General features: G+C 40.6%; 1 protein-coding gene across 1 annotated transcript; it reads right to left on the reverse strand.

Annotated features, from left to right (window-relative positions):
• Nucleotides 1-411: 411 nt before the first annotated feature.
• Nucleotides 412-8,077, reverse strand: Sod1 (superoxide dismutase 1). Its single transcript, XM_027929251.2, has 5 exons — nucleotides 7,922-8,077; nucleotides 4,107-4,197; nucleotides 2,493-2,562; nucleotides 1,613-1,730; nucleotides 412-624 (listed from the first exon to the last, which is right to left on the reverse strand). Exons 1-5 carry the CDS (start codon nucleotides 7,991-7,993, stop codon nucleotides 517-519), a joined length of 459 nt encoding a protein of 152 aa, XP_027785052.1. The 5' UTR covers nucleotides 7,994-8,077; the 3' UTR covers nucleotides 412-516.
• Nucleotides 8,078-22,240: the final 14,163 nt, after the last annotated feature.

Here is a 22,240-nt window from a genome sequence, read left to right on the forward strand (position 1 = left end):
AAAGCTGACAAAGGACAAATTTGGGTTGCCATAGCTAAAAAGAGAGCTGCAAAAATTTTTACATTTTGATGCCCTCTCAAAACGTTTTGAAAGTGCTATGAAATCATTAGTATTACTACATCTGTTCAATTCATGTTCTATGTATAAGAGTATCAGAGCTTAATTTAGAATTTTGATTTGGATACTTTAATAGGCTCAAAATAAATGTCATCCTTACATAGGGTGTTTATTCACAAGCTTGAATGAGAATTGAAGAAACTCAGTTTAATACCCACATGTGATAAGTGGTAAAATACGGAGATTGTTAAAACATTTTAATTAAATGAATTTTATAAAACTATACAATATTTCCAAGTAATTGTAAATCATTCTCATTACAACACTTAAAGCAATTAAAAAGAAGTCACACAATTACACTTTTAAGATTATAATGTTTAATGTTTATCAAGTTAAATTTCTACAGCTAGCAGGATAACAGATGAGTTACTGGGACTCAGACAACATAGAAGGGAATGTTTACTGCGCGATCCCAATTACACCACAAGCCAGACGACTTCCAGCATTTCCTGTCTTTGTACTTTCTTCATTTCCACCTTTGCCCAAGTCATCTGGTTTTTCATGGACCTTTAAAAAAAATTTAAGAACATTTAACTTTGGGCTATCAAGTAATATAGAATCTCTTCCCAACAATGCTCTAAAAGACTTCTAAAAATCATTTAATATTAGAAAACAACATGTTAAAATAATCCAATTATCAAAAAAACACAAAAACTAACATTTATGCTAGGAGTTTCAAAGTAGAAACTACTAAAAAGTTTTTTCTTGTTGGTGCAAAGACAAGTTACCTTTAAACACTAGCTAAGTGTTGCTATCTCTAAAAGAAATACTGAAAACCCAAATGCCACATGGTCTTCATTCTCCATGAAAAAACAGTAACCTTAGTTATAGTCAAAAATTTCATGCCTAATGAACTGTAGACATATAAATAAGAAAGAATCCTAAAACTATTTAGCAATGGTATTTTAAATTTTGTACATTAAATGATTTTTCTGCTTCACCAATAGGGCTGAAGAAAATTCTAAGGATAAAGGGTCCACTGAAAGGAAGTGCCTACTGAATGTTAACTGCCCTGACGGGGCAAGAGAGCCTTTCCTACCAGGTGGCGTGCATGAAGTAGATGCAGCTTCCAGGGTAACTTGGGAGGACTGCTCCATATGGCAGCCTACACACTTGACTCATTATGAATACTCAAGTCCATCCCAGATTTTAGATTCAACAAAATACTCTATTTACCTACAAGGGGAAACAATCATGGCAATAAAATATGGCTGCTTTAAAACTAAAAACTAGTATCTCCCCAATTTGATCTGATATGGCCAAATATAAGCTGCTTTTTACTGCACCTTAGCAGAACAGTGTTCTTAACTAACCTAGATACATTAATTCATCTTCACTGTAGACACTGAATAAAATACTTTTCCTAATCTGAACTAAAAGTACAATTTATGTGAATATTTAAAAACCAAGACTAACCACTGAGAAAATGGTGAAAAGATACATGACTATATGTGAGAAAAAATCCTATGCATATCCTTTTTATATGAAAACTTACCACCATTGTGCGGCCAATGATGGAATGCTCTCCTGAGAGTGAGATCACAGAATCTTCAATGGACACATTGGCCACACCATCTTTGTCAGCAATCACATTACCCAGGTCTCCAACGTGCCTGGCATTGAAAAATTATCAGATGGATTAGCACTGATTTTCACTTAACATCAGAGGATTCATGTACTAAATTAAAACATGACTGAGTCAAATATATAAGGCAGACTAAGAGGTATGTATCAAAAAAGATCACTTTTCCAGATTGACAAAATTCTGAAAACATAAATTTAAAAACAAGCTGAGAAGGAGTCCTGGGATGGGGGCAACCTCTAATTTCAGAGATAAAGTACCACATAGTAAACTCAGCTACTGAGTTATCCCTCTCAGTTAATGGAACAATTAAGAAAGCTAGGCCCCTAGGCCTTCTGTTATAAAAATAAATTAATCTTGTCCTTAAACTTAATATTCTGAAAGGTCTTCAGAAGACACACACATACAAATGGGGGACTCAGCTAGTTTCCAGCATGACATTTTTATCTACAGAAGCTTCCTAGGTTCACACTGATGCTTTCCTTTTCTAGTGGCCAACAATACTGTTACTCTTGACATTTCCTGTATTAGTTCCCTTTGGCACTTGTATTAGTTCTATATTCAATAAATGCTACAAAACCTAATTGTTTTAAGTGTTCCCATTTGTCACCGCCTTAGCCCAAGTAATAAGCCATTTCAGCATAAGGGGTGGGGAAGCTATGTGGAAGACAACAAATTCAAAAGCACAGGGGACAACACTCAATCATCTTGCTTGGTTTTGCAAGCGGTGCACACTATCAACGCCACAAAACATCACAATTACTTCAGAGGAGCTCAGCATCTTGCAGCTCACCTTTCTTCATCTGTTGGCCCACCATGTTTTTTGGATTGAGGATTAAAGTGAGGACCTGCACTTGTACAGCCTATTTATAAAAGAAAAAAAAAAGGGGGGGGGGGGGTCAGCTAGTTTATCAATCAAAATTCCAAAATAAATTCTAAAAAGAAAATGATCATTGCCAAAACTTCCGATAGAGAAAGCACTGGTCTGCGCATGATTTCTGGGATAATAAAAACAGGAAGCAACAGCTTGGTATGAACACAATGGACTGGGATTCTAACTACTGACACTAGTCAAATTAATATCCTTCTCTGGGTGTTGGCTTCTTCACAATGAAATGGTAGGCCAGACAACTTCAACAGGTCTTCTAGGAGTTAAAATCTCATGTTTATGATCCTAGTTTTAAGAAGGTAGCATGTCTAATTCCAAAAAACTTATCTCTTAAGCAACATATATCAAAAGACTCTCCTGGTTTGTCTGAGGCTTTTACCTGGTATAGGCAGAATATTAAATAGCACCTTTGTGCCACACCCAGATGTGGCATTCCTGTGCACCAGAGACGTCATTCACAAAGAACACAGCCATGACAGCCCAGGAGGTCCTTTCATGATAGGCTTTCTCTATTCAACAACCAAAGGAAAGCTTCCATTGTTTATAGCTTCTATCCAGGCAGGCCCCAGGGTAGAAGAAGACAGCAGGTTAAGGGAAGTAGTTTACCAAGTCAAAGCTACACAACGAACACTTCCCAAACCAGAGGTAGAAGCAAGTTGGGAATTTTAGTCATTACTGAAACCAGTAAAATCTGGTCACTAAAATAACTATTTGGAAACAAACCATGGTACATTAAAAACAAGTTCCAGCAAAATCAATCAAGTACTCATCCCAAATCTATAAACATGATTGAAGTTCAGATTATAACCCAAATATGGCAAATGATCACCAAATGCAATTTAATCTGTAATCTTTCATTAATTTGCTCCTAATCCCAAATTAAGAAAATGAAATTCATTCCAAAGCACCAAGTCTACATACTATCTTGAGTTTGTAATCATGTCCCAACAGGGATCTAAAGTTGGGTGTGAAGCTGTTCCAGGGGGTAATGCAAACAAATCAGGTGCTGTGCAGGAGCTCCCATCCCAGCTCACAAACACCTGAGATCATTACCCAATACAAGAAAGGAGCTTTTACTTGTTTCCTATTGTGTTCTTAAAAAACACAAGATAAGGCCAGGGGCAGTGCTCCCGAGGCTGAGACAGAAGGGTCAAAGCCAGCCTTGGCAAAAGCAAGGGACTAAGCAACTCAGTGAGACCCTGTCTCTAAATAAAATATAAAATAGGGCTGGGGAGGTGGCTCAGGGATCAAGTGCCCCTGAGTTCAATCCCCAGGACGTACCCTCCCGCAAAAAGCACAAACTCCACAAAATCATAAACTCCTTTCTCTCTCCTTCCCACACGTAATAGTCAAATACCAGTTTTGTGGCTAATTTCCTTAAGGCTGGCCTTAATAATAATTTTATTTTAACTTGACCTTCAAAAAAAAGTTGAAGGTTTTTACCAGTGAGGGGTTACTCAGTCCTATTTGCCTTCCTAGCTCGAAAAGGTATGGTCAGTGGAGCACTGCAAAACTTACCTTGTGTGTTATCTCCAAACTGATGGACGTGGAATCCGTGCTGGCCTTCAGCCAATCCTGTAATGCATCCCGATACCACAACTTTATTTGCCTTTATTCAAAGAAAAGTGCATTAAGTTTGAGAATACAAGTACTTTTGAACAAAGAAAACAGTTGACTTACCTTTATTAACACAGTAAAGTGATAAAGACAGACTCCCACTACTTCCCAGCCAGTGAGAACCTCCTTGTTCTAACACTGCTGCTCAGGATTAAGTAACATATAAAAAGTAACATATAAAAAGCACATTACAGAGCAGCATAACACAGCAGGAAGGCAGTAAGCACCTAAATGTCAAATGTGTGTAATGCACTTTGTAGGATGTGACTCTTGCAATGAATATGTAAATATGACTAAGTACTTCTTTAGTAAATGCTTCTGAACAGGTTGTATTTGTACACAGTGAATACACAGGTACATAGCCAACCTTTTTTCTTTTGCAGTGCTGGGGATCAAGCCCAGAGCTACATACTCAGTCCCATATCAAACTTTATGAACCCAAAACAGTGTGTGATGGTGCACACCCATAATCCCAGCAGTAGGAGGCTGAAGCAGGAGGATCAAAGGTTCAAGGGCAGCCTCAGTAATTTATCAAAATAAAAAGGGCTGGGGGAGTAGTGGTAGTGGTAGACCACCGCTGGGTTCAATCTCAACTACCATACATGAAAAAATTAATAATCTAAAAAGAGAACCTCAAATCATACACTCATTATTGGCCCTTTGCTCTTTCTTCATGCAGATATTCTTCCTTGGGGCAAACAGTTGGGTATTTAAAAAAAAAAAAAAAACACCCATCAATATCCAACTTGCTACCCCAGGACTCATTCTCTACTCTAAGTTCACTTAGTAGTCAGACAATATACTACCCTGAGAGAACATACTCTTTTTTTTTAAGTCTTTTTTAGGCACTGAAATCTAGAAACCTTCCACACTAACAAAAAGAAAGGACAATAAAATCACTAAAGTAGTTGGGCTAGGCATGGCCTATGCAATACCAGTAATTCAGGAGGCTGAGGGCAAGAGGATTGCAAGTTGGAGGTCAGACTCCAAAATTTAGTGAAACCTTAAGCAACTTAATGAGACCCTGTCTCAAAACATAGAAGATTTTAAAGGGGCAGAGGATGTAGCCTAGTAGTACAGCAGTCAAGTTCAATCCCCAATACCAAAAACAAAAACAAGCAAACCACTGAACTAAGCAGAAAAAAACAAAGTAGTATGACATGCCATTCAGGCAGTCATACCAGGTAATGGTACTGCATCTAGAAATTAAGGACACTACTGTCATAGCTCAGGTCAAGAACTGAAATAAAACATAAGACAGGAACTACATCACACTGTAATACATATGCTAGTATCTTTGTTTTTAGCTTAGTTTGTTGTTGTTGTTTATTTGTTTTAATAACCAGGATCAACAAGTATAGTTCTCCTCCCCATACATTTCATAGATACCTGCACATACTACCACTACTGTCCTCTCTGTAAAAGACTAAATATCTACTTTGAAGATATCTACTAAATATAATTCATGTATTAAATAATATTCTCATAGTGTAATTACAAATTATAAAATATAATTGATAATTATATAACATTGTTATAATGTAATTATAAATTACAAATTTTTTTCTCTAGTTCGGAGTCTTGTTTAATTTTGCATCTGAAAACACAGCTCAAAGAAAGCATTCATACAATAGCAATTCATACAATTGCCCTTTTTTGTTCTGAAAATAGGAATTATGATTCCTCTATGTACAACCTTTAATTCTGGAAAAAATCCAATGTGAACACTTCCTCACCCTGAAACAGAGAATCAACAGGCAAAAAGGGCAGGTTCTTTCAAACCCCAACCCACACATGGGCAATGCATACAGAACAAGTAAGTAGTTCTTCAGAAGCAGTTGTACAGTTACACCCTAAGGGACAGGTACCACTGTGCGTTAACACTGACATGGGAAGCAAAAATGAATATAAACTGCCCCAGTCCAGTGTTGTCTTGGGTTAATGGAAGCTCAGTATGAGCACATCTCCAAAATTTTCAAGGTAAGAGTAGGAAAGCAAACTTAGAGGTGAAAAGTTCTGATTTTTAAAGTGGGCAACTAAACCAAAATTTTAAATTTGAAAAAGGCCAGACCAGTTTATAGCCAAATTATTACATCTGCCAATCTGTAGAGCTGTAATGCTTAACTATCCAAGTGTCTTTATCAAGTACAAAGGGCACCACCAATATGAAGTTTGGAGCTTAACTAAACAATGTGATCAAGACAGGTGGAAAACCAACAGGAAACTGAGTTTGGTGGGTCTTCACATTTTCCAATGGCTAGAGGGAAAGGATCCCTTAGAGGCTTCCTAGGATTCTCCAGCAGTGGTGAGGAGAAAAGGGAGACAAAACCCAATCTGACAAATGAAAAAGCCAAAGAATCTTTTTCAGAAAAGGTGGAGACCAAAATACTCAAATACCAGGTTCTCCCTAGCATACACTACTTTGCATACACTTCTATTCCTGCCCACTCACATTTCTGTAAACCATTTTGAGGACTAAATCTCATTCATATATTAAATCTTCTCTCATGATTAAGCCAAGCACAACAAAACCTTTGGTTGGTAACATTACCATGGTCTGGCGACAGTCTTATCACAAGTTATCTTTCTTGCAGAACACATATTTTGCAAACATTATTGGCAATGAATATTTCCGAAAATGTTTATTTTACAAAATTTGTTCGTAAATTTATCTTTGAGAGATCCCACCTTGAAAAAAAAAATTGTCTGCCATTTGGGCAACCTGGCTGCTAGTAGAGCAGTGAATTTGGTTTAAGGAATGCTCTAAAACCTGTTATTAAGTGCCAATTTCAAGTCTCTTACCCCACCCACTATTCTTAAACAACAGTTCTCAAGGATAGGTGCACATTAAAATCATTTGGAAACTTAAAAAAAAAAAAAAAAAAGGCAATGCACGAGACAGATTTTTATATTCTTGATCGGGGATTGGGCCTTTGGTATCTATATTTACTAAAAGCTCCCCAAATTAATTTACTGTGCAACCAGAGTTGATCATCGTTGCCCTGGAAAATTCCCAGTTAAATCTCTGGCCATCTTCTTGTCCTTGTTGGCCCGACCACGACCAAGAGACGGGCCAGCACCATCCTGCAAAGTTCCACTTCCGTTCTCTGTTGAGTATTCTTGGTTTTCATTATAAAAATACAAAAATCAATCTTAGCTCGAAAGCTGTTAAAGACCGCGGAACTCAATTCGCAGAACCCCAATCTAGTGCACTGAAGTCGGGAAGGCAGCCCCAAGGAGATAACGCATGCGACAATACTCGGGAGGACCCTGCTGCCCGGAAATCGGACTGCGCCAGTGTGTCCAAGAAACCCACGCGGGCAGGAAAAAGACCGCTCAGGGAAGGGCCAGCGCCACTTCACAGACGACCAGCCCCCACCCTGGCCTCCAGACGGCCGCTAGCGGAGGCCGAGGCCCCGCGAGCAACCCGCCTCCCCGGCCCGCAGCTATCTGCACCAGCCCGGCAGGCTCTGCCGCTCTCCGCCCGCACCTCCGCCCAGACCGCCGGCGGCTACACGCCGCAGCGCGGGCGCGCCCCGTGACTCAGCACTTAGTGGACGCACGCGGACGCCAGTGCGGGTGCCAAGGTCCCGGGCGGCGCGGACCTCTAGGCCGGGGGCGTGGCGATGGCGGCCCGACACGGCCCGCTCCCAACACAGGTGCATGGGCTGGCGGGCGAGCAGGGCCTCGCCGCGGACCTACGCCCCGGGCCTTGCCTTCTGCTCGAAGTGGATGGTGCCCTGAACCGGGCCGTCGCCCTTCAGCACGCACACGGCCTTCGTTGCCATAACTCGCTGGCAGTCCGATTCCGAGCGCGGATAACGGAGCTGCAAGCCACGAAGCGGGAGACGCCGGCGCAAACCGGAGTGGAAGCTTCGCGGCTACTTTATAGGCCGGAGTCCCCAAGGCCCGCCCACATTCTATCCCGGAACCAATCGCCGGCCGCGAGGTCTGCCTGCCCCCTACGGCGGCTTTAGAACGCGAGTGGCCATAAATGCTAGGGGGCGGGGCCGAGGGCCGCGCTGGGAACCGTCCTCAGCACCCGCTCAGCACCCGCTCAGGCCGCGGTTTGAAAAGTCCTGAAACCCGAAACCCAGGGAAAACGGCCTCTCCCTTCCGAAAGATGTGAAATGGTTCTCCCTGGAAATCTGCAGCTGCTTCGTCTAGACATGTTGTTAGTTATGAGTGACTGTGATCATAATATCTCGTTTGCTGTTCAGAAATTGGAATGTTCCAAAATGGATGTTTTTTTGTAGTTTTCATTTTTTTATTCACAGTGCTTTTGGCTTTGTGGTGTTGTGTATAAAGTCGATATTCCTCAATCCCTGGCTTCACATTTTCTTCTTTACAATTTTCTTAGTCCTTGCCCCATACTGTTACTTGTTTGGCTTCATATTTGTGTCTGGCCAGGCCAAAATCCTAAAGATGTCAAAATGGCAACTGGTTGGCTTCTAGGAATCAGAGTTTTTTGTCTGATTCTAACTAAGGACACACGCTCAAGGAGAAGGTTCAATAATTTATGATACGTTCATACAATAGGAGAGAGAAATATTACCCAATCTTTCAAGGAAAATATATTTTAAAAAATAAGACAATGAAATGAGCAAACAATACTTTTATTTTTAAAGATCAACATATGTTTTCTTGTGAGCTCAGAAATATTTAGAAAGATATAGAGGAGACTTGGATACCTTTCCAGTGCAAGATAAACTTTCACTAATGTTCTCTTACAATTGTTTTTACAGTGAATATGAATCTGTCTGTACTGGTATGGCTTAAATTTTCTCAGAATAAGAATTTCCCCCATCTTAACCCATACTTTTATTGGGGAAATAGTTTGATAATGCATTGGGTGGAGGAGAGTGTTCCTGCTTCATTCAATAATGTGTCTTTGAATAAAAAGTGATAGCTGAACTATTTTCTATGGAAGGGTAAGGTTCCTTATCCTGAAAGCCACTGTTAGTTCACCTAAAGGAATTGCTAAACTTCAGATGGCTGATTTCTGATTCAGAAATTTTGGGGTGAAAACTAAGAATTCTGAGTTCCTGACTTGTTCTCTTGATGCCTAGTGAGACGCAAGCCGGAGACAAGAGCTGGAAGAAAGGACCAAAGGGACCCAGATTGGGAGCAAGAAGAGACCCACATGGGGAAGACTGAAAAATGCCCACTGGAATTTCTGTTTTGTTTGCTTTGTGGGATTTGAATCCTCTCCATCTCCTCAAAGGCTCATCAATACAATCTGCATTACCCCCAAAGCTCAGAAAACAGAATTTAGTTTTGAAGCTGCACTTATCTGGGAAACATTTTATTTATTTAGGCCCTTGAAATCTAATGCATCTGCTATCAGAGACACACAATTCATATTTGTCATCCTCTAGAAAGTGTGACTTACTAGTATTCACCAGATGAACTTGCATATGCTAGACAGTTACATAAATGCCAATGCTGGCCAAAGGGCCTTTGCCCAAGGCCGAAGTTTCTTTGTGTTCCAGGAAGTGAGGGAGATAGATTGCAGGTCATTGTAAACTTGCCAAGAAAGCAACCCAAGGATACAAGGGGCCACTTGGGACAATAAGTTACAGCTGTTTTGAGATACTCAAATGAAGCCTAGACAACTCCTTGTTTGGCTCCATGGAAAAGTTTTGGGTTCTGCAGGATCACTCTCACACCTGGGCAAGGGGGTCCCTAGTCAAGACCCCCGCTCTAGAAGACCCTGTTCTGTCAATCTTCAGGCAACATCTTCTATGAATCTGTGAAGCCAGAAAGTGCCTCCACCCAGAACCTCACCTCTCTTTCTAAAGTGGAATTAAGGAATTGTAACTCTGTGGCATTTAACAGTATTCATGTCCTCCTTCAGCGGGTTATCTAATCTTGGCACCGTTGACCTTTTGGGCCACATAATTCCTTACTGTGGAAACTTTCCTGCACACTATAGAATGTTTAGTAGCATCCCTGGGTCCTATTCACTAGATACTAGTAGCACTCTCCCCACCCCCTTAGCTGTGACAACCCAAAATTTCTCCAAACATTGCCAAATCCCCCTCCCATTGAGAACCGCTGTTCTAGAACACCAGTCAAGTACCCAAGGCCCTAGAATTCCCTGACCCAGTATCCTTGATTTTGCTTCCAGGGTATGAACAGGCCAAGAAGAACTTGTGAGCTCAGAAATATTTAGAAAGATATAGAGGAGACTTGGATACCTGTGCTACCAGGTCTGCAGGCTGCCACTGTCATCTTCCTACACAGAACTCAAAGTCCAAGAATTCCAAATCTGAACTTGCCTGCTAGGTTCAGATTTGTTGAGACAGAAAGACAGGATATGTTTTATTTGTTTTATTAGCTGTGTTATTTTGATTTATGATATCTAAATATTTACCATATCTTATGAGGTCCTCTATTTCTTGTCTTAGTCCTGCAAATATCAGGGCAGGACTATTCCTTCCAACCTTGACTTTAGGGTGCTCCTGTCCCATCATGTAGTCATGGACCTCATGTATTTCAAACTGGATCATGCTTGGAGGACTCAGACACGTCATTTTAGAAAGTTCACTCTTGCACAGGCCACTTTCACTGAGAGTCATGATGTCTGAGAAGTCCACAGAATCCGATAATAGCTTAGCTCCCCTAAAACCTAGAACATGCTTTGAATCTGACAGTCAGAATGTGTCCCTTGAATGAGGGGAGACTAATTCTGTAGAGAGTGAGAAGTAGGTGCAGGTACCTCAGATCAGATTTTAGCTTGTACTGCAGTAACTGAGCAGCTTTTAATGTGTCATTCTGGCATTCCTGAGAATGAAGCCATATGGGGGACCTCTGTGATTAAGAGATGAACAAAAGGTAGAACAGAAATTCAGTCTTGGATTGACATCCTTATCCTCTGCTTTCTTTCACAGGACTCCCTCTTCCATCTTCCCCTTTATCTCATCTATCTCTTTCCCACACTTATTTTTTAAATGATTCTGTCACCTAAGGCAACTCCACTTTTCACCTTTTTCATTCTCAGTAAATAAGTGTTTTCTGTAAATCTGCATATCATACATCACAAATTGTCAACAGGCCTTTGCTCCAAGGCCCTCCCAGACATCAGAGTTCTCTTATGAATTGTAGAAAAAATGTCAGAACTAGGTGACACCCAAAGGAAACAGTGCAATGAGTTGTTTTTCAATTCAAGAAGCAAATGTACTAATAACTAGAGAGCAAATTAGAAAGACTTAAGAATGGTATTAGCCAGTCCTACCTGCATGTATTTAGTGTAAGTAAATAGCAAAAACAAAAGTTGTTACCAAAATGAAATGGTGCATGATTACACAGAGAATCATGAAGTATCTGATGCATTTTAAAAACTGGAGAGGGAAAAATATAAAAATTAATTTAGATTGTTATTAGTGAGCAGGAGTAAACGGCCTGGGATCAGGAGTCTGCAAACTCTATAATCAAGAGGTAGCTGGATACTGAAGCATCTTAGTAATGACACATGTCATAGGCTATCTGTTTAATAGCTCCACCCTGGTTGCTAACCCAACTATGCCCCTCTATATCAGCTTGGATCATTCTCTCTAGACCTCAGCTGTAAATCAGAAGTACCTGGGTGAGATGCAGTACTTGTCAACTCTGGTTGCATAGTAGAATTAACCCAGGAGATTTAAAAGCAAAAAATAAAAACACTGAGCTTAGGCCCCACTACCTTAAAATCTTAAAATTGTGTTTATTTATATTGTAAATGCACTTTACATTGCCATAAGATTAATAAGAAATTACCAATGGTTGTCAGTGGAAAGAGGCTTGTTACTTTTCATCACATAAGAAAAATAAGCCTTTATTTGTTAAACAATCGGTTCCAGTCACACACCATCAGAAGCAATTGCTAGGGCTGGGGATGCAGCTCAGTGGTAGAGCTCTTGCCTACATGTGCTAGGCCCTGGGTTCAATCCTGAGTACTGCAAAAAAAAAAAAAAAAAAAATAGTGGAAATTTTGAGAATCAAAAGCAATTGCTTATGGACAGACAAGAAGCCAGCAAAGACAGTTTCAGCAGCATGATTGTGTTCATTTGTGAGAGGTCCACTCCATATCGGAGTGGACGGACTGAAGCGGGTGGGGTGAGACTGCAGGCCGAGAGGCCATTTGGGAGACATGTTAGGGGGCTGGCCTAAGGCCATTACTGGAAGAGAGGAGAGAGAGGATGGAAATGGAACCTCAAACTCCAGCAACTCATACATGTGCAAGGTGAGGGGAGGCCAGGCAGCCCCCAGGTTTCTGCCCTAGGTGACAAGGGATTTGGTGGTTCTATTAACCAAGGAAAGCAGGTTTGGGACAAAGCTTAATTTAGGAGCTGGGCAGGGTGGCACACTCCTGTAAGAAGAATGCATTTTGACATATTATACATACATGGAATATTACTTCCCGTTTTCATAGTTGTACGTGATGTGGAGTTACACTGGTCGTGTATTTATATATGAACATAGGAAAGTTATGTCCAATTCATTCTGCTATCTTTCCTATTCTCATTGCCTAATCCAAAGATGTCTACCTGCCCCCCCCCCCAATTATTGTGTTAGCATCTGCATATTAGAGAGAACATTCAGCCTTCGGTTTTGGGGGACTGGCTTATTTCACTTAGCATGATAGTCTCCAGTTCCATCTATTTACCAACAATTGCCGTAATTTCATTCTTCTTTGTGGCTAAGTAATATTCCATTGTGTATATATATGCCACATTTTCCTTATCCATTCATCTATTGAAAGGCACCTAGGTTGGTTCCATAGCTCAGATATTTTGAATTGTGCTGCTATATACACTGATGTGGCTGTGTCTTTTTAGAGTAGTGATTCACCAACATTAATACACATTAGAATCCTTCTGGAAGGCTTGTTAAAACACAACTTGTGCTTAACATCACTAATCATCAGGGAGATTCACATCAAAACCACAGTGAAACATCATCTCACACCTGTTGGGATGGCCTTTCTCAAAGCTAAGAGGTAATAAGTGCAGGTGAGGACGTAGGAAAACAGGGACATGTGTACACTGTTGGCAGGAAGGGAAATTCATACAGCCATTATTGAGAACAGCACAGAAGTTCCTCGGCAGACTTATCATATGACCCAGCAATCCCCGTTTGAGTATATCCCCAAAGGAAATGAAATCAGCATCTTGTAGAGATATCTGTGTTTTTATGTTCTCTTTAGCACTATTCACAATAGCCAAGAAGTGGATGCAACCTAAGAATCCATTAAGGGATTAATGGATAAAATATTTATGATTGTATATACGTGAGTGTGTGCCCACGCACACGCCACTAGAATATTTCTAGAAATATTTCTTCTAGATTATTTCTTCTAGAATATTTCTTCTCAGCCTTAGGGAAAAAGGAGATACTGCCATTTGGGACACTCTGGATATTATGCAGAAATGCAATAATCCAAAACAAAAATACAAATCCTGCATGACCTAAAAGAAGGATAGAAGATATGAGGATAGGAAGAAGGGAGACATGCCTGATAACACCAAAGTAGCTGTAATTCAAGTCTGGAGTCAAAGTCTGCTTTCACGTGGATTAAAGTCCAGATTTAAAGGTCACTTTCACATATTTTGTGAAACATAATCACAAACAGCATCATTCAATCAATTATTAGACCTTATCTGCTGGCCCATAATAATTTTTAAAAAGCAGGTCTGAGAGTGCCTTTGCTCAACAGGTAAATATTCTCATGGTTTGTATTTTTACATCTGATTACTGTGTCTATATGTCATACTCTCAGTCAAACCCTCAGTGTGACTCCTATGTAAGTACTATGTAAATTCACAAAGCAGAATAATAAAAAATCCTCTGGTGGGGAAATTATTAGTATTTTTTCATCAAAAACAAAGAAGGAAAGAAAATGACTCCTAGTAGGAATCGTTAACACGTCTGTCACCAACACAAAGCAGAACTAAAAGCACCCCCTTAAATCATGGGCCTGTGCTGTAGATTTTACCTATATAAATGTACCAGCGCTTCCTCTCTAACGCCTGTGCTCCATCCCATCTCTCAGAGTGGGGACTTCCTTCTTTCTCTTAGCAAATTCAACCTGTGCTCCATTTTGACCTGTCCCTAAATTCCTTTCTGTAATGACATCAAGAATGTGCAGGACCTCAGTTGCAGTTGAGGTTCACTTCCTTATTGGGGGACCTTCTCAGGACCCTTGTCCCAGTGACAATCTCACTTATATGGGTAATCTTAAAAAAAAAAATTAAATACATATGGGGTATACCAGGAAATGGGGACATGTAGGTCAAAGGGCACATATGTACTTGGAATGTAGGATGAATGAGTCTAGAAATCTAATGTACAATAGGAGAACTATAACTCATGGTATTCTATTATATATTGAAAATTTTCCAAGAGAGTGGACAATAGGTACTCTTAATACACACACGAACAAAAAAATAGGAGGTAATGGTCATGTAACTTGACTTGTTTGCAATAATCACTGATGATGAATATATCACACCATCCTGTTATACACCTGAAATAAATATAATAAAAAAGCTAAACTAGGCTTCATATTTGTTGTTAAAGTACTTCAGTCACAGACATTTTGCCATGAATACATTAAGGACTATCTTCCTCTTAGCATCTTAGCATATTTCCCCCAAATTCATTTATCTATTCCCACAACAAATATTGGAGTGTACACTTTGTGTCCAGTGCTTGGATATGAAAATAAACAAAGCAGATCAAAAGTCTGACTTTATCTGACCTTATTATAAGTTGCAAATGAACAGGTAATATAGAGATAAGGGCAATAACCAAGAAAACCCAAAGTTGATAGGGATCACTGGTGATGGAATTTGTTGTTTAAAAAGTTTCATCATTTAGGGCTTTATATATTGTGTGGAAATTGGCAAAATATATAAAAGGGCATATTTTGTTTGGAATCCTTTAATGTCTTGAGAGGTAACTGAATCACTTTTCCACATAGGTAAAGTACCCACCCCCCTTCTCCACCAGGACCCCCAGTGCATGCCTAAATCTATGGATTGTACCAAACCCAATAGATAATGCTTTTTTCCTACACAAACTATGATAAAGTTAAATTTATAAATCAGGTACAGGACAAGGTTAACAACAAAGACTAATAATAAAATAGAACAGTTATGACAATATGCTCTAATATGTAATGTGGATGTGGACTTTCTCTCAAGGTATCTTCTTGAACTTTCACCTTAAGGCACTTAAGGTGATGGCTTCTCTCTGGCACATCCAGATTGCCAGCATCTACTCTTGCACTTCAGGGTCACTTGAACACTGCCACACCCCGACAGTGGATGTGTTAACTGTGACAGTGGCTAAGTGACTAAGGTAGCACATACAGCATGTCTGTGCTGGACAGAGGAAAGGTTCACCTCCCACATGGACAGCATGAGATTTCATCTGACCGCTCAGAACCATGCAATTTAATACTTAGGAATCGTTTATCTTTGAAATTTTTTATTTTGTATTTCCAGACCACCACAGTTGACCAAGGGTAACTGAAGCCTTGGGAAGTAAAACCATGAATTAGGGGTGGTGGGGAGATACTATTGTAGTATATAATCAAATCCTTATCATCACAAGGTAATCCTGCTGGCTGCAGTGGACCCCGTGTGGAGCGCAGGCTCAGCATGAGCCTTGGGTTCAGCATCTCATCTTTTTTAAGATGACATTGCTTCAGGGGCTGGGGTTGTGGTCAGGGGTAGAGCGCCCGCCTCACATGTGCAGGGCCCTGGGTTTGATCCTCAGCACCATATAAAAGGAAATAAATGAAATAGAGGTATTGTGTCCAACTACAACTAAAAAATATTTTTTTAAAAAGATGACATTGCTTCATAAGAAAAATAAATCTTTATTTGATTAAGCAAGCACAACTAGACTTTCACTACATGTGGTCAAAGCAATTTCTTTTCTTTTTGGTGTGTGTGAGTGTGTGTATGGTATTGGGGATTGAACCCAGGGACACTACCTCTAAGCTACATCCCCAGGCCTTTCTGTTTTTAAATTTTGAGACAGTATCTTGCTAATTCACCCAGGCTGGCCTTGAACTTGGAATCCTCCTGCCTGACATTCCTGAGTAGCTGGGGTAGCAGGCTTAATTCTCCACTGTGCCCAGCTGCAAACGTAATTTCTTACCAACAGAGATGAGAAGCCGCCAAAGGAATTTTAGAAGACAGCAGCATGATTATGATTTCTTCTCAGTTTATAGAGAAATATATTAATAAAAGATGTATTGGCTTAAAAATTGCTGGAATCTCACAAGGGTTTTTTTCCCCGTTTTTAAACAGTTTTATTAAGATATAATTTACATCCATGTATGTAAATAGTATGTCAAAAAAAACTCTACTGTCGTGTATATCTAAAAAGAACAAATAAAAATAATTTTTAAAAGGTATGATTTACATATCATAAAGGGACCCCATTGTAAGTATACCCTTCAGTGTTTTCTGTTTTTGTTTTTTTAGATAAATCCATACAGTTGTCTGCTGTGACCACCAATGCAGTTTTTAAACATTTCCATCAACCCAGCGAGTTTCCTCTTGCTAGTTTTGCTGATCCTTCTCCCCAAGCAGGCCCCAGGCAACCACTGCCCCCGCTGGCCTGTCGCCCTGGCTACAGGAGATGGGAGCAGTCCTGGCTAGAACGCCCCAGGACCCACAGTTCTTACCTGCCATTCACAACTTCCCAGATGGTTCTAGGAGCCTCTGCTCAATTTCCGAAGCAACAAAATGTTGTTCTTGAGCAGTTTGTTCAACGGTGTAGTTATTTTCGGGAACGAGGGTTTGCTGCCTTTTCACTCTGTTGCAGCCGGAGAGCCTCTTCCTCCAGTGCCCTTTTTTTTTTTTCCTCCAGTGCTTTTGATTCATGGGACCTGCATTCTGATTCCTTAGGAGGGCAGCTAGAACACTGGCATTTTAATGAGTTGGTAATTGTCATTCTTCTGCTCCAGGGACCACACTTTGAAAATCACTGCTTGAGTTGACTCAGTCTCTTCTGTGTGTCAAGACAAATTGCTCAGATGTGAATTCATTATGAGCACATAAAGTTTTATGTGTGGGGAAGTTTTATGCAGGGGAAGAAGCTGTGTAATGAAGCCAGTTCCATTTTTTTTTGTTGTTGTTGTTGTAGAAACTCTGGTGGAAGTAAAGGTGACTAGGTGTTAATAGCGGTTCAGAACGCGGCTGTCAGATGAAAGGTGCTGGGTTCAGCACCTGTCTGTGGTCAGCACTTCAGGGTCCACAGCAGGCCAGCGCAGGGAGATCTAGCTGTCCAGAGGACTCAGTCCCATCAGTCTCTCAGTAAGTTGCTCCATGATCTCATCACAATGCCGGAAACTCCCCAGAGGAGGCTCTGAGTTATCCCAGGCCTCACAGATTGTGGCCAATTTTCTGTCACTCTGGTAAATGAATACCGCTTCCTCCCTTTCCCTCTGTCCTTCTCCAGGAAGGGCCCTGGGATTTGACTGGCAGAGGTCAGGTAGCAGTGTAGGCAGAGTCCTTATTGGTTTCTGGTCTCCTCCAGCTCTAAACTGCTCCTACCCTGTCACCTGTGGTTCTGGCCATTTGCCATTAACCTCTGGGCACCTGGTCCCGCCTCTGTGCTCTGTCCAGGCCTACCAGTCACCTGGGCATGTTCATATCCCCAGGGGCCCACAGGAATCAGGGTGGCCCGGCACTAGGCACAGGTTAGGGACACTCCTTGGACTTCCCTACCTTGATACCTCCCTCCACACCCAACTGCCCTGTCACCAGGTACTATGTCAGAATGTCCCCACATGGAGCTGCTCCTAGTGTGCCAGTAGCACACCTCAAGGTCCCGAGATGTCCTGCTGTCTGTGGGTTTGCACCCTCAGAACTCCGCAGACAGAGGGGGAAGGGAGGACCGGGCTTGGGCCGTGTACTTCCTCTGCTGCTCTCTCCTTTCTTCCCTCCCACAGTCCTGAAGAAGAGGTGTTTCACTTCTTTGGCTTCAGAGGATCAAACTCAGCTACTCCGAGTGCACAGGAGGCTCATGACAGCCCAGGTGACTCAGCCATCCCCACGGCTCCTGATCAGAGGGTGTGGGGCAGGGAGACCTGATGATGGGCATTTGTTCCAGCATATGCTAGTATGAGGACCACACCCGAAAAGCCGGTGTTCTACTTTCTTGCTCCTCTGTCTGATAGGAGAATTCTTACTTTTATTTATTTATTGGTTGTGCAGTTCATAATGGGCTGGATGATGATATTATACCAGAAAAAAAATGCAAACTGGCTTTATTTTATGGCTGCTGGCTGGTCAGGGCCTTTGGGGTAATATGTGGATAACCCCAAATATATATGACAGGGATGATGTTTTAAAAATATTAAACCATTGTAATTTTTTCCCCTTTTAAATTATATTGTCTGATACCTCCCCACCTCCAAGTCTGAACCCTGAGAATCTTTATTCCAGTAAAGGATTAGTTGTTCACCCCTAGAACAAAGAAATAATTGCCTTTATTTATTTTTATGTGGTGCTGAGGATCAAACCCAGTGCCTTACATGTGCTAGGCAAGTGCTCTGCCACTGAGCCACAACCCCAGCCCCAGAATTCTTATTCTTTTCTTTCTCTTTTTTGGTGATGAGGATTGAACCCAGGGCCTTGTGCAGGCGAAGCACAAGCTACCATGTAGCTACAGCCCTGGAGTAAGATTCTAAAATCTTATTATGAGAACTCTTGACTTGCTAATAGATGCTGAAGGAACTTAGAAAATATTCTGCCCAAAAGGTTTTTCAAAACAATGGTCTCCTAAGATAGGATCATTCAATAATTCATTGTCCAAACTCTGGTATTTTGAGGAAAAGAGATTGCTACTAATAACAATGTCATGACTACAAGTGAGTGAGAACATACCAGGCAAATCCAAGATGTCTGGTCACCCTGTGCAAAACGCCTCAAATTAAAACAAAACAAAACAAAAACCACTTTTTTAATTTTTGAGGTTCTGAGGATTAAACCCAGAGGTGCTCTCCCCAGCCCAATAAAATCATATTTGGAATTGAAAGCAATTATTTCTTTGTTCTAGGGGTGAGCAACTAATCTTTTACTGGAATAAAGATTCTCAGGGTTCAGACTTGGAGGTGGGGAGGTATCAGACAATATAATTTAAAAGGGGAAAAAATTACAATGGTTTAATATTTTTAAAACATCATCCCTGTCATATATATTTGGGGTTATCCACATATTACCCTTTGGCCCTGACCAGCCAGCAGCCATAAAATAAAGCCAGTTTGCATTTTTTTTCTGGTGTAATACCATCATCCAGCCCATTATGAACTGCACAAAACCATTCTTCCCGTGCATTCTTCTGTGAGAAACAACACAGCTCTACATTGATTAAGTGTTTCTGTTGTTCTTTGTTTTTATTCCTGAGACAGGTCCCACTAAGTTGCCCAGGCTCACCTTGAACTTGCAATCCTTCTGCCCCAGGCTCCCAAGTAGCTGGAATTTCAGACACACACCAGGGCACCCAGCATGGTTAAGTCATTTTGAGATGGGGTTTCTTCACTTGCTTGTTAAATCATCTTAACTGGTATACAAAATAAGAAAAAAAATAAATAATCATCCTTTGTTCCTGTATACTTTAACTACATAAAATAAAGAGGAAACCACAAAAAAATGTTCAGGGCAATAGATTAAGGTGTCCAGTGTCTACCTGTCAAGGTCAGGGCAATGCCAGGAACAGGACAATTCCCAGCACAAGGAAATGATTTGGTGTGTGAACTTGAATAAAAAACTGCATGTTTGGAGCCAGGCATGGAGACACACACCTGTAATCCCACCAACTCAGGAGGCTGAGGCAGCAGAATTTCAAGTTCAAGACCAGCTTCAGCAACTTAGCAAGACCCTATCTCAAAATAAAAAATAAAAAGTACTGGGAATGTAGCTCAGTGGTAAATCATCCCCGGGTTATATTCCAGTACCCAAAATAAAACAAAACAAAACCCCGATGGTGTGGATAAAAGTCTCTGCTTTGCCAGAGAAGGCAGGCATTTCACACTGGGCTAGTAACTGCATCTGTGGCCCTCATTGAAGCATAGTCTTCTTTCTGCTGTTAGCTCTTTCCTTCACACTCAAGATTTTTCTTTGGTACCAAGAGTCAAAGTTCATGAATTATTTTCATACTCTATTTTGTGCTCACAAGCACTTGTGATCAGGCCAAGCAGATATCATTACCCTCATGTATAAACTGGGAATTTTAAATTATAGCTCAGTAAGGTGATTAGAATTACCTAGACAGTAATGTCCAGACTTGACCCAGCTTTTCCTGAATTTGAGGCCAGCACTTTTTCAACCACATCATGGAATTTGTTTTAGAGTCTAAAATGAAATCGAAAACTTGTGCTTGATCACTCTCATTTTGCATAGTAAGTATGAGTAAAGTAATTAAATGTCATAAGACACACCTCCCCCCCATGTTATGATTCAACAAAACACATGTAATCAGAGCGCAGTGGCGCATGCCTATAATCCCAGCGATTTGGGAGGCTGAAGCAGGAGGATTATGAGTTCAAAGTCAGCCTCAGCAAAAGTGAGGCGCTAAGCAACTTAGTAAATCCCTGTCTCTTACTAAAATACAAAATAGGGCTGGGGATGTGGCTCAGTGCCCTAAGTTCAATCCCCGGTATCCAAAAAAAAAAAAAAAAAAAAGTGCAAAATACTCAGGGGCTTTAGGGTAGATTTGATTTTCTTATATTAATAAAAAAATAACTTTTTCCTCCTATGCCACTTGCTCAGGATCCTTTTTCTGATCTTCTTAAAACATATTCTTTGGGTTAATCTCTTAGTGCATTATAGAACAGTGTTCAGATTCATAGTAATCCTAGAAGTGATCTTTTTATTACGCTTGCCAATTAACAAGTATTTAAATCTATAGTGATTCTGTGACATTTGCACTAACTGTTCACTGAGTGTTATATTTGTCTTCTTGGGAAGTTCTTTATTTTTTATTTTTCAAGAGAATAAAAACTGAATGAGTTTGAAGTGAGAAATCCAGTTCAATGTTGCTAAGGGAGACAAGTCTGACCAGTTCAGCAGGGCAAAAAAAGTAGATCTTAATAAGTTGGCTTAGGAATGAACATGCAATATCTTTTTGTTCAAGAAATTTTGTCAATAAGTTGACTCTTCAAAAAGGTTAACAATCTTTCAAATGTGCCAAGAGATTTGACTGTGACAAAATATGTTAGAGGTGCTGGATTTGTGGCTTAATGGTAGAGCACTCACCTAGTATGTGTGAGGCACTGGATTCGATCCCCAGCACCATATAAAAATAAATAAACAAAATAAAGATGTCATGCCCATCTACAACTAAAAATTAAAAATATATATGTTAGAGATGAAAGGTGGTTTATTTTAAAATTTATTATTCATGTACACATTTTATAGTGAAAAGAGAACACTCCTATTAATCAGGAGATCTGAGGTCAAGTGCTGATTCTAGGTTGAACAACTACATGGGTTTCCTAATGCAGCTGTAACAAATTTACCCCAAGCAGAGTGGTGTAAAACAAGGCAGATTAATTCTGTTATACTTCTGGAGGTCAGAAGTCTGATGTGGGTCTCACTGAGCTAATAATATCAAGGTATTGTCAGATCTTTATTCCTTTCTGGAGTGTCTAGGGAAGAACCCATTTCCTTACCTTTTCCAGGATGATAGCACTGGTTTGGTTTGGATGTTGAGAGTCCTCTAAAGACCCATTGTGAGAAGTCATCCGTGATTTACATGAGGATCTTCTCTTGGTATGGTAGCCAGGGAGATTTAGGGTTGGCATCGTGAACTATCCATGGCTCTCCCAGCACAATAGATTGCCTAATGCACGTGACCTTTATCTCTGTTCTGCTAAGAAGATCTCAAATGGTAGCTCCAGAGATGGGCCTAACCCATTGGGAACTGGACAGCCCACCTTTAACCTTTTTTTTTTGGTGAAGAACATTCTATGGAAGGCCTTCCGTGTTTCCCAGCTCCATTTTGCCATGGTCTAGAAGCTCGATCCATCTGAT

This window comes from Marmota flaviventris, chromosome 8 (assembly GCF_047511675.1).
Source record: "Marmota flaviventris isolate mMarFla1 chromosome 8, mMarFla1.hap1, whole genome shotgun sequence".
Taxonomy (NCBI): Eukaryota; Metazoa; Chordata; class Mammalia; order Rodentia; family Sciuridae; genus Marmota; species Marmota flaviventris.

Excerpts from the sequence above, each read along its gene's own strand:
- Sod1 (XM_027929251.2), bottom strand. The coding sequence starts at position 7,993 with ATGGCAACGAAGGCCGTGTGCGTGCTGAAGGGCGACGGCCCGGTTCAG. Across the intron at positions 2,563-4,106 it reads GTTTGGAGATAACACACAAG|GCTGTACAAGTGCAGGTCCT; the intron begins GTAAGTTTTGCA and ends TTTTATAAATAG. Across the intron at positions 1,731-2,492 it reads GGGCCAACAGATGAAGAAAG|GCACGTTGGAGACCTGGGTA; the intron begins GTGAGCTGCAAG and ends TTTCAATGCCAG.